Genomic DNA, 13,305 nt, shown 5'->3' with positions numbered 1-13,305 from the left:
GTATTTGAGACCTCGAGTCTCCCAGCTAGTTTATGTTCAAGCTGGTATTTGAGACCTTGAGTCTCCCAACTGCTGGTATTTGAGACCTCGAGTCCCCCAGCTACTTGTAGCAACTATGATAACAACAAAAAAGAAAAGAAAAAAAGAGGAAAAGAAAAGAGAAAGCAAATAGCACAAACTTCCTTATATTTTATGTGGATCACACTTAAGTGGTAAGACCACTAATCCTTAGACCACGACAAGCATTCCTAAGATTAACTACTCTTTAGTCGACATTTTTTAATTAAAGTTGGTCAATCTAGTACTTACTTTAGCCCTAGCTCTTGTGTACTTCTCTTAGAGTCGACCTAATAGACCCTAAGTCAATTGCATTTTATCCAGCTACTATGCTTGTTCTAGTTGGCAACGTTACAATTCATGAATTTGTTTTTGCATTTCCTAGAATATCATGTATGCATCTCACTTATTACACACATGTACATGCTGCCTTTGAGAATGTTGTTTTTCTTCTGACACAAGTACTTCTATCGTGGATCTCGATGCTGCACTATTATATTCCGAGGACAGAATCTACATCAGGAAGGGAGGCATGTTAACCACTGGCGTCCACTTCTAGTAGTCATGGGTCGAGCTTGTCAGTCCAATAGGAAAAGGGTAAGAGTCATCGCCAATGAGAGGTGCACTCTAACAAGAACATTCAAGGGTTAGTTGGATAAGTATGGGCACCCAAGGGGTGAGCTCATATAAAAGTCACATAAACCTAAAAATCATTCATTCTTTCATTTGTGCAATTGAAGAGTGCTCTTGCTCCATCTCCCTCTTCTTCTTCTTCATCTCCTTGTGTGTGTGTGTGTGTGTATGTGAGAGAGAGAGAGAGAGAGAGAGAGAGAGAGAGAGAGAGAGACAGAGTGTGAAAGAGAGTGTGTGTGATCGAGCATTGCGACGACGGTACGACGGCGGTGAAGCGGTTGAGCGCGGGGCAGTTGCGGCTCTTTCTTCTTCGCGGCGAGGAATCCTCCACGAAGGCGAGCGTAGGGCGGTGAGTGACACACCCTTACTCTCTTGATCTTGCTAGATTAGTCTAGTTGTGTGCTTGGAGCCATTTGTGGCTAGCACACAGTGTATTGGCAAGTCCCTTGCATTGACACGTGTGACAGACGCGCACAAAAGTGGCCATGCAAACTAGCTCTAAACTAAACTTTCCTCTGCATGCTATAAGGGGAGTTTCCCACGGGCTTAGACCACAAAGCTTGAACCCAAAAGATATAATTTATCTTCACATTTTCTATTATGGTTCAAATATTTTAGCATGACTTTCTAGTCATTATGGTGGGAGGTGTTAAGCATCCTCTCATCTCTCATGTATGCTATGAGTATAACCTTTGCTATGAGCATTGGCAACCACAAGACACTCCAATGATGGAAAGGCGGGCTCGGGTAAGTTGTAATTAATGCATGCACACTAAGTGTTATGGGCCCTAGTGTTTAGTAACAACATGCCAATTCATAAAGATGATAGCTTAAGAAGCTTTTTGCACCATAAGTGCAGTACCTAAGGTTGAAAGTTTATTCCTATCAAGTCCACTCTTTAACCAAGTTGGTTGTTAACAATTTGCATCGATTATATAGATTAAGCCGCACTTTTTTGAGTACTAGTGAACCCACGTTTACTAGTCATTTCTGGAGGAGCGGTTGTAAACAGTTAGGAACACAACTTAATATCAGTAGTTCCAATCATCCACAGATGGATGTGTAGCTTGCAAGTGTTAATCAAGTGCTAGAGGGTATACTAAGAGTGTATGTTAGAGAAGCAATCCAATTAGAAAGATTACCTCTCTAGCTTGGAGTTTGCTTATCATGATGCAAAACATGTTACAACTAAGTTTGATCTCTTCATGATTATGAACGGTTCTCAACATCTATCAATAGTTATGGTGGGGTTGGCTAATGATGAAGCATGCCAACAAGTCAAGGACTTTGTCCATGATCATCTACATGTGTTGAATGTATCTCGTCGTTGATAAGATAGATACAAGAAATATGCTGATGAAAAACATCGGTAAGTAACCTTCATGAAAGGAAAAGAGATATTTTTACTTGTGCCAAAATATTTAGAAAGTCTGAAAACTTGGTCACACCTCAATTACCTCTTCCTTCAAGTACATGTACATAATTATGTTTGTGTGATGACCCAAGCATTAAAACACACCCCACAAGAGCCTTATAATAAGTACTAAATGTGCTACTTCAAGAGTTTGTGGATGGTAGACACATTTACTCTTTGATTGAAAATGAAGATTTTGTAAAGATTCCATCTTCTTGTTATATCATAAATGAGTATTTTCATCATTGTGTGACTTGATCCTTTTATTTAAGGCTCGCTTGAATTTCTTTTTTATTGTTTTTTTTTAGTTTGTAAATGGGTCCTTCCATTGAAGGACCTAATTACTTCCTTTTCAACTTTTTGGTTTAAAATGTTCTCCTTTAGTTGTAAATTGTCGTTTCAGTTAAGAACCTCGGAAATTTCTTCCAACTTTTGGTTTTAATCTACAAATATAAGCATTCACCTTGTTACTTTAGTCCAACATGTATCATCATTAGGGATTGGGTTTAAACCTCCCAATATCAATAAAATTGTGAAGTAACATTTCAAGGGGGAATCTCATATATACATTTCACAAGTAACAATTAACGAGGAGAATGGAAGAAGGAAACGCCATTAATTAATTCCACTTCAAAAAATATTATTACTTTTAATTTAGGTTTCCTTTTTTTTTCAAAATTCAATCCTGTGATCAATGTCATTCGATCATCCTTCAAGGTCATTTCAATGTCTATGTTAACTCTAAAATCCCAACTTATATTGAAACAACCGTATTGATTTCTTTACATAGTTTACTACAGCTTATCCCAAAGCAACGAAGTACAACTTCAAGTTGGGCCAAATTTGGTTGTTAAGTATCTTTTCCATGATTATCATTAAAACAAATTTGACCTATTAGTCGCGAATTGCCATATACCTATTACTCCCTTTGTCATAGACCTCTCTCTACAACCTTTCAAAATACTTCTTGTAAATAAATAGCCTAATAACTCTTATAGACACAACCCTCGTCTACTTTTGCATTGCACTTCCCTAACAGGGAACCATGATCCTTCACCGTGTTTAGTAGGCGTTGCACTAACTCCCTATCAGCTTGTCATAATATGAAGTAACTCGCTCATTGTTGACAATTTATAATGGTGAAATTTGGTTAAATTTTTTCAGATTCTTTTACCTGCAAGAACTCAAAAACCAATTGGCGTGTTTTATACAGATATGCTCCTCAGTGAACTGTGTACATTGAATGCTAGCTGCTGAATTGAATCTCAATAATGTGCAGACCAACCTTACCAAGTTTGCTCGATGCTTTAGAAAAAGTTTGGTGATGGAACAAGGATTGAGCTAGCTCAAGATCAGAAGGAAATTAGAGAGATCAGACCTTTTCTATGGACAGAAAGCTATCTATCTATTTGCTGGATTTGCATTATGCTTTAGGAAGACGAAAGCCAAAAACGCAAGAGAAGCAAAAAGGCCTGCCATACCAAGCAGAGCCACAAAATCCGTCGCTATGCCATCCTCGCGGATAGTCCTCACCTCATCCAGCCTGTCCCAAGAGAAAGTGAAGTTCAAGTTGGTAAGCTGTGGACAAGGACAACTAGGGCAAGGTTGGTTGAAAATGCACTTCTTGCATTCTTCTGAGCCCGTGTCGCAGTAGAAGCTAACCGTCGTTAGAGTATTTACAACGTACTGGTAGGGATTTGTCCAAAAAACCCATCTGTACACTTGGCTTATCTTGTTAAAAGGAACCACGACCCCTGAAGCTGATACCCAAATCGACGTGATTATGGACACTACAAATGCAGCAAGAATGGGTTGCGGAAATGCTAGTGTCAGCAACATGCCAAAATACGCCACCGAAAGCGTGAACACAAAAAGACACAACCAGTAGATGAGAAAATTGGAGAGGGTATCGGTGGCGATTTGGGCAAGGGCATTGCCTATTCCAGCAAATGCAAGAGAGGCAAGCAGCAAATATGGAATCTCTGCCACTACCCATGCAATGGGATAGAATATAGGGCTATACATGCTAGCTCTCCTCTCCCGATAATAGAAGAGCCTGTCCGAGCCCACTTGTGGAACCACATTATTGGAGGTTATCACACCAATCAGCATCACCTGCATGTAGATGTAAAGAGACCGCCCAGTAAGGCCAAAGGTGTCAGTGAAGCCTATGTGTAAGTATATCAACCCCATGAGAAGACCCAGTGCAATGGAACCTGTGAGGCGCCCAAACGTATATGATACGTTCCGCCATAGGAAGCGTTGTGTTCGTACAAAAACCATCGCTGCCTGCGTGCTGAGAGGCGCTGCATACCTAGAATGCACTTGCCGGAGAGCGCGTTTCCTATTTTGTCGTCTAAGCCGGAGAAGCTCATCAGCATTTGAGGAAGCCAGGACAGAGTTTTGGTACAGAGTGGCAAAGTCATGGGTTGGGCCACGTTTCTTGATGCCAACACCCAGTGCATCGAGCACCAAGGGCACAGAGTTCTGCGATGGGAGGCTGGTAAAAGGAGGCCTTACAGCTGGCTGCTGCTTGATTGCTGCTGCAAAGTAACTGAGCAACTCTTGGCAATTGAACCCCACCATTCCGAAGTACACTTGCTCACCCCTCGTACTCAAGATGAGGACGTTATTAAAGCAAGCTAAGGACATGGCACTCGGATGCTGCATTGTACTAATCACCGTTCGCCCTGTGCCTGCAATAGTTTGTAAAGCCAACAAAATGTTGCGTGTGCCGACACTGTCCAAACCAGAAGTGGGCTCGTCCAGAAAAAGAACGCTAGGATTTGCTGCCAGCTCTACAGCAATTGTGATTTTTTTGGCAATCTCATAGGTTCTTCCTGCAGCGTCGCGGATGGATCCCACTAACTGATTGCTCACATGGGTCAAGCCAAGCAAGTGAAGCACAAGTTCCACATGAGAAGAGCGGGCTGGAGCTTCAATTTCATTGTTGAGGCGCAAGGTAGCTGAGAAGTGAAGAGATTCACGGACAGTGAGGAAAGGCTGGTGTGCATCGAGCCGCTCCACAAAGCCAATTACTCTGGCATACGCTTCTGGGGGTGCCCTGAAACCATTGACAAGAATTTCACCCTTTAGTTCTCCCTGTGGGGGCCTTCTGGCAAGCACCTTAAGCAGAGTGGTCTTCCCTGATTTGGAGCTTCCTGTAAGAGCCAGCATATTTCCAGGCTTTGCCCAGCCAGAAACTTGTTTAAACACGGCATTTTCATTGCTGAGGAAAGTTAAATCATGAAAAGTGAGTGTTGTTGGTTTGACTGGAATGTTGGATGTCCGCCACCCACCACCACCATTAACAACTTCATTATCATCATCGTCTCCTTTAAATCCTGCTTCCAGCCCATATATTTGAACATTCTTGCCCATAGGGACTGGTCCATCACTGGAATCTCTAGTCTCGGAAGAATCGGATGTCTCCTTCGACTTAGACGCAAAAATGTCTCCCGAGAAGGAGCTAGCATTCTCAGCATCTTTTTCCACCTGGCTGAAGACGGGTCTGGGCTGCCGAGGGCGGGGTAAGGATCGATTCGCCTCAGAGAAGTTAAGCTTGTTGAGAGCAATAAAGCACAACAGCTTGACACCGACTATCCAAGCCAGAATTATGACAAATGAAATGCCCAACCAGTGCTTTTTTCCATTAGGAACCAGCTGAAACCTTAGAAGATAGGCTTCCCCTACTGATAAGTCTGGGTATAAGTTGCAGAATTCGAGTGTTGAGTCTCCTAGGTATAGAGAGCAGGGATCTGTGTACCTCTCCCCTATCTGGCTCACACAGTAAACCGTATTAGCCCAATGCAGAGGATTGAAGTGATAAAGCCATCTCAAGAACACAGGGATGTTGGAAGGAAAGATCACAAAACCGCTAAACAAAAGGAAGATTGATACCAATAAACCTGCATCAATCAACAAGCACACATTTAGTGACATTGTAGGCCCTACTTAATAAATAATTCTCTCCTAAATTATGGCTTTGAAAGGATAAATCCAAGACATACATGGTGCAAACTCTCTAAGGATAAAAAAACGCTAGGGAGAGGTTGAAAGCAACAGAATGAGATGCACAAAAGACATGCACATTGCATGCACGCAAGGCCACCTCTTTATATAGAATACAAAGTCTTCAAACTTTCCAATTTCAAGAGGCTTTTCATTTCCTACACTCTTACCCTTCACTTTTGCATTTTAGATGATTTAAAAGGAGTTTTTATTTTTTCGAAAATGTGGAGACCTAAGAAAAAATAATTGTGGAGACCTAATGGCTTCAGAAGAATTAAAGTCGATACATACATAGTGCAAGGAAACTCTAAAGATAAGAAAATGCTAAAGGGAAAGGAAAAGAAGAATACAAAGGTAAATGACACACACATTGCATTTACACTCAACCACCTCTATATATAGAAATAAAAGTCTTTTGACTATCCATTTTCATGAGGCTCACCATTCACTTCTGCATTTGAGATGCTTTGAAAAAAAATTATTTTTCCGAAATTGCGGAGAGCTAATGATTGTGCATTATGCGGATACCTCTTGCATGTGCATTTGCTCGACCTTAGACAATATATCATACCTGCAAGGGCATTCCCTGCCTCCAAAATGGGGGAGATGGCACTTAAGAGTAGAACTAATGAAGAACCAAAATAGCAAACTATGAAAAGTAATGCCAGAAATTCCAAGAAGTGAGCTCCGTTTTTGTTGAGGGAGAGACCAGCCATGAAATAAACCGACAATGAATAAACCAGGGCCTGCAGTTGTGCATTGATTGTATCAATACTTGATAATCATAATCATAGTAGCATTGATTACATTCATAATATTCATTAGAGTCCTCACCTCAAGAAACGACTGCGGAAGACTGACAGTACTATGAGCAATAAGGTAGGATGAGGCTCGAAAAAACCTTTGGCCCCTATGCTTGTAAAAGACGGGCCGTAACAACATGTATACTGGTAGCTGAACCATGTTGATGAGCAAAATGCTCATGCTAGACACAAAGCCCAAGCTCCGGACCATGCTGAGATCGGTAGGAGTATACACACCTCCGACGCGCCAAAACAGAGATCCGCCAAACAGCCCTAGAATCAACACCTGCAGAAGAATAAACAGCTTGGAGATCTGGAGAAATTATGTGAGCTACAATGTCCCAATACTTGAGTGAGTATTATTGACAGTACCTGAATTATTCGCAAGCTGATCAGAATTTGCAATCTTTTGGCCACCTTTAACTGCCTTCTAATAAGCGTCTTAGCCTCAGCATACCGGCCTTGTACAAAAGACCCCGAAAACTTTCGCTCATCTTGTGCTTGTTGCTGGTCATCTCCTTCAAACTGTACAAAGACCCCCTATTATATTGAATGGCAGGTAAGGAAATGTAGTGAGTCATAACCCAAATCAGACAAAGTACCTCGTCTAGCAGACGCTGAACCTGTAAACGGACATGGCCCCTAGCATTCTTCAGCATGGAGTAAACAGCATCCATTCTACCTTGCTGGTCCCCCTTTGAACCGAGTGAAATGTACTGCATCTCTCCGTCATTTATAGAGATACCAGTCACAACGTCCCCAATTTGAATGTGTCCTGTGCTCTCTATACCCCGTGTGTAGTCAACTTTCTTTGACAAGTTTGCAACCACAACCTCTATGACAAAATCACATGATTAGTAGAATGCCAACGGTTAATCCGCTCCTTGCTTATGCTTTGAGAGATTATTACCCAATCCTTGACTTGAAACCACATCGTCGTAATATCCTCGCTCGAAAGACCTGGGTTCAGGTGCACGCACAGTCAAGCCTAAATTAGGTTCACTTTCAACCCAGAAGGTGTGAAGAGTGTTCTCATTATAGACGACACGGAGTATGTCTTTGTAAAGATGCGAGTTTCTGAATGCAAAGGCAAGCTCTTCAACCACCAAATTTTTAGAACCTGGCTGCAAATAGGGAGCCCCTTCACCAGCTGCAATATCCTGAAGGAATTCACTTGAATCGACATGGGCAGGCTTGTCATAGCTGAGACACAAAATGTGGACGTCCAGATTACTCTTCAATTTATATGCATGCTAAGCTCACTCACATCTCACTTTTTGGTTGTGCATGCACACGTAACATCCTTTTTTATTGTGCCTTCTGTGCTCGACTTTTAAACAATCGCGAGATATATATAGATATATATATATAGAAAAACACAAACCAAAAGACCTAAGTTTTCGTCTCTAACATACCCAAGCCGGGAAAAGTAGTGAAGAACGTCCTTGCAGGGACCTTGGTAGAGTAGTTGGCCTTCACCCAACAAAATGATCCGATCAAAGAGGTCGAAGGTATCTTGAGAGAGCTTCACAAGTGACATGACAGCAGAGCACTGCTGAATGCGGGAGTTTGCACGAAGAGTGTGGACGAGATCATAGGTAGCAATTGAGTCCTGGCCCGTACACGGCTGGTCGTAGAGCAACACAGCGTAGGTGCCCAATGCTATCTCTGCTGTTGTAAGCTGAGCTCGCTCACTCTCCGATAATCCACCTGCTCCCTCTGTTCCCACCACCCTTCCCTCTATGCCTTTCAATCCTAGCACCTGCATGACATACTCCAAGAAAGGGTCTTGCCCCTCTACCAGTGCATGGGCAAAGAATTTCCTGAGTTGTGGTGAAAAATTATCAGGCCTCATCCCCTGTGTGCACTCTTCTGCAAATTCGAGCGTCTCCCTCACCGTCAAAAATGGGATATGCCTGGCACCAGTTTGAAGTGGTAAATCACTATAAATTTTCATTTCTAAAGCCAGATTTCCTATTCTTGCTTCATATCCATGCATGAAACCATTCAAACAAAGTTTGCAGCAGATAGCTTACCTATTCAATTGCCCATTGATGTATGCGATAAGTCTTGTAAGAACCACTTCCCTTGCTTCCTTCTCATTGTACAGTACCATGCCTTCCAAGGTTATGCTCTTATTTACGACCGCTCTTCCAGCTAGAACCTGTTCTGGGAGACAGACCTCAACATGATAAGCCTTCTAAATGTCTTGAGAGAAGGAAACATGGAATTAAGAAATTCAAGGTCAACCGTGAGCACCTTAAGCAGAGTACTTTTGCCACTTCCTGCAAAAGTTCAAGCAAAATCAAATAAAGCAATGCCAGTACTTTGGTCTTTAACACTAATAAGTAACATTTGACCTGCAATCTTGAGGATTCAATCTAGAACGATAAGAGAACTAGCAAACACCACCTGCTCCTACCTTCCCTCAAGCATAAAACCCCAGTTTTGGCTATAAACATAAAAAAGTTTTGGCATTTCTAATGTAGATAGTTGCTTGCCGAAGCTACTAAGAAGAACTCAAGCATACAACCATCTTGAACGTTAGATAGTGTAGGTACCTGGAGGCCCCAGAAGTAATGTCATAGACCCCGGCATTACATAGCCAACAAGGTCTTTCAAAATCTTGAGCTCCACAAACTCTTTCTTCCTGAAGGCATTCATGAAAGGACCGAGGAGACAACCCAGCAATTTTTTCCCAAATGTGTCAAAGCTATCGGGATCGACAGGCAGCTTTGCTTGATAATTTATATCCATGAATCGCACTACCTGTGCAAAAGATGTAAAGCTCAATCACGGGGCTTGATGGCAGTTTGAGACTTTGCTATTGGACATGTTGCACAATATATAATGGGATCAGTTGTGATCAATGCACCTGCCGAGGTAGTGGTGGAGTGATACGCGCAAAATTCCGTAAATAGTCCACAATGCCATTTTTAAGCATGTATTCCATGCCCACTAAATCCTCACTGTTTTTGTCATTATCAGCATCATCATTAAATTTTGGAGCTTCATTGAGATGCCGAAATGCCTTCTCGGCCTCATTTGAGAGGCCATGGACCTTGAGGCTTTTATAGAGGCGCATGGCCACCTGATGGACATTTTCTGCACCAGCACTCTCCAGCTTCTTTTGAACCTCTGGTGTAGAGGAGCCAAGGATGCCAGGGAGCTTGGCACGTGTAAGAGGGGTCTCTGATCCTCGAACAGGTACCTGCAGAGAGACATCATTGATGAAACAAGCTGACTTTGTATGTTTCAGGCATTGCTTAGACTTGCCAATGAGCACTTGAAGCCTATGCAGTAATCTCTCTCTCTCTCTCTCTCTCTCTCTCTCTCTCTTTTCATTATATGCACTATTTTGGCCTCATAAGACCACATTCATCCAAAAGAAGTTTATAGACTTATCCTTCTTCTCCCCTCCCCCGCAAGTGCTTTTGGAAGTCACTCCCATGAGCACCCTAGATGAGACATACAGCTGCCAGCAAAGTTGTTACAGGTGGCCAGGACCTCAAGGATACACACAAGGCAACGCATGCATAGGAGAAAACAGGATATCATTGCTTGAGAGAGGGAGAGGCCCCCTGATTCTTCATGATGGTAGAGATTGATGCTATGTAGAAGTGCCCAATGAGTCCATGTGATGTGGCAATACATTTGTATATCCTTGGGGGGCTTCACTTATGGGAAATTTTTTGTAGGATATGTTCAAAGGGATTGACAAAAACCCCCTCTAACCCTACATACTTCTACAGATAAAATAATCCCTTTTCTTAAAAAACTTATAATTTTTTTCCAAAATTGAATTAAGCAACCCCTCTTGTAAATGTTCACCCCTCCAAGAAAATTAATTAACCCCTTGTGATAAACTCATATGATACACCTACATTTTTTAAATGAATCTCCCCCGGGTGTGTAACACATCTTCATGGGTTGTAGCCAGACACTGCTGTAAAGGAAGTATCGCATCTACCATTTAACTCCACTACCCTAAATGATCCACAATTAGCCACAAGGGCTTTCTTCATTTTCATCTTTACGAAATGTTCTTAACCACTTGTATCACAAATCCATTCGACATTGTCGCGTTTTAGGTCTGGTAAGTGGTCTTAGGTCTCTAAGTCGTCTAAAGCCACATTCATATAGTTAAAATCATCCCATTTCCTCTCTCTCTCTCTCTCTCTCTCTCTCTCTCTCTCTCACAGCATGAGCACATAGGCTCCAGCCAGCCGGCTAAAAGGAGGTCTGCAGGTGCATGCTCTGACGTGGCGAACACTTTTTGTGGTCAGACCATGGCTGGCTGGCCGGTGTAGCCCAAGGCTCACCCTTCCCTGCAGGCTTTCTTCACGCTCTGCATTCTCTTCCCGTGTCCTCCTCTCCTAGCTGGCATTTTCTGGACCTTCGATCCTCCGGCAGGCAGCCCTGTTGTGCTCAAGATTCACTCGATGGCAGCCAGCTACCTTCCTCCTCCTGGCTGGCTGGCCGCACCAGCTCCGTGTGCTAGGGCTCTCTCTCTCTCTCTCTCTCTCTCTTCCTTCACATGATACATCATATCATATCATATCACGTCACCATTGTTTGTCACAGTTGTATCCATAACATCCACCTCATTTGGCTACTGCCATTGTTGTACTTTCATGGCGTCCAGAGGACTACCACAGTCATACATGAATTTGTCTCATACATCGATTTTCTGTGGCTTTCTGCATAATCTTTTTTCCTTACTTTCTCCTTATCTCTCTCTGTGCAAGCATACGAATGCTTGCATGCACCAATATCTTCTTTCAGCTGTAAACACCTCGATTCATGGCATGCACACGCAGTTGGCCTTGAAAAAGTGTTAAACCAAAAGGCAAATATGAGCATTAGATTCTGCTGTGTGCGCTCTACTTCAAGCATATGGAAGTGAGAGTCCACAGTACCACGAAGAGCTTGCCTTGATCTCCTGTGAACTCAGGGGTCGCTTGGTAAGTCAAAGGAGTGCTGATGTCCGAGAGGGCGCCTGTTGCAATGCTGCTTTGAAAGCTGAAGTCGATGTTGGAGCTGTAAGCAGAGGGGCGACCCACAGAAAGGGGCTCATCTGGGCGCCACCAAATGGGTGCAGGGGAGTTCACTTTCGGAGAGATGGGAAACCCTTTCCATCCTCCTCCACCCGAAGACCCCATACTCAGACAAGCTGGACTCTTCCTTTTGCAGGCAGATACTCATACAAGGACGCTTCCTTTTGGAGGCAGCTCCAAAACAGAGGAAAAGCCCTTCTGAGCCAAAACTCGCTTTCTTCTTCTTCTTCTCCTGCAAGAAAAACCCTAATTCTAAGCTGATGGTGTTTTCGACGCAAACTGTTAGAAGCAAGAGGGAACCTCTGCGTATGGGAATGGAATAGAGTAGTAGAAGATGCCCGACCCTAGATTGCAGCATACAGTTTGGGTCGGGGGTGGTGCCGGCGCCTCGTGAGTGCCGGCCTGCGTGTTGGACGCATTCGGCGCCTGCTCTCCAAGTGGCAAATCCTCTCCGATACTTACGTAGGCCTAGAGTCTGCCCTATTAGAGGGGCTTCTCACGGTTAGTTTCATAACTCACACACCACTAAAGTAAGGTTGATTTTTTGAAAAAAAAAAGGAGGAAATGGTGCGATTGGGAAACTTTTGCAAATATGCAAAAGTTTCAAACACTTAAGAGTAGTTTGTTAGATTCTAGGCCTATGTTTGGTGAGAATGACAAGTTCATCACTATTTTTAAAAGCCCATTTTTCTTTCCATGTGAAGTTTAAGCATGCATGGGAATCCCAAGAGCGCTAGTTTCACCAAACTTTGATACTCATGGTGTGGAGGCCCTCTTATTAGCCCATACAACATTCGAGGCATCTTTTACTACTTGGCACTCATATTGTAGCAGGTACCCTTAGTGACAAGTTTGAGAAGTTGTCTCCGTGAAAGAAACCGCCAATACGTAGACTATCCAAGCATTCTACAAAAAACGAGCTCATGCACTTTGGCATTGATCTAGCTTGATGACCATACCTCCCATAGGCATTGCAATTCCCATCAAATCTTACTCTAAAAATAGGACATTCACTGGTACTATGCGGACCATAGCAAACTGAGCACCATTGTTGCTCCCTTCTTGGATACATATGATTGTTTTGTCGAGCACGATTGTCTCTAAGACTCTCTTGAATGGCCTTGGTGAGATCTACTAAAGTCATCTCAGATATATTTGGCTTCTTAGCAATAGGCTTTAGAGTCATTAGCAGGTGCCCCAATGCTTACGAGCTAGTAGATTTAGGCTCAATAGACACTCTTTCTCCTTGAATCATTAAATTATTCTCCAATTGGATCGCATTGGTGGTGACTACTTCCCAAATTGTGATTCCTCTAATGACTAGGCCATT

General features: G+C 42.9%; 1 protein-coding gene across 1 annotated transcript; it reads right to left on the bottom strand.

The window, feature by feature from the left end:
* Window positions 1-3,380: 3,380 nt before the first annotated feature.
* LOC147424269 (ABC transporter G family member 39-like) lies at window positions 3,381-12,080 on the bottom strand. Its single transcript, XM_086501563.1, has 12 exons — window positions 11,838-12,080; window positions 9,794-10,129; window positions 9,480-9,687; window positions 9,178-9,203; window positions 8,955-9,082; window positions 8,334-8,834; window positions 7,829-8,121; window positions 7,521-7,753; window positions 7,291-7,443; window positions 6,950-7,204; window positions 6,687-6,861; window positions 3,381-6,012 (listed from the first exon to the last, which is right to left on the bottom strand). Exons 1-12 carry the CDS (start codon window positions 12,078-12,080, stop codon window positions 3,506-3,508), a joined length of 5,058 nt encoding a protein of 1,685 aa, XP_086357689.1. The 3' UTR covers window positions 3,381-3,505.
* Window positions 12,081-13,305: the final 1,225 nt, after the last annotated feature.

This window comes from Adiantum capillus-veneris, chromosome 26, assembly GCF_014529385.1.
Source record: "Adiantum capillus-veneris isolate H3 chromosome 26, ASM1452938v2, whole genome shotgun sequence".
Classification (NCBI taxonomy): domain Eukaryota; kingdom Viridiplantae; phylum Streptophyta; class Polypodiopsida; order Polypodiales; family Pteridaceae; genus Adiantum; species Adiantum capillus-veneris.
This window is presented reverse-complemented; position numbering and strand designations above follow the sequence as displayed.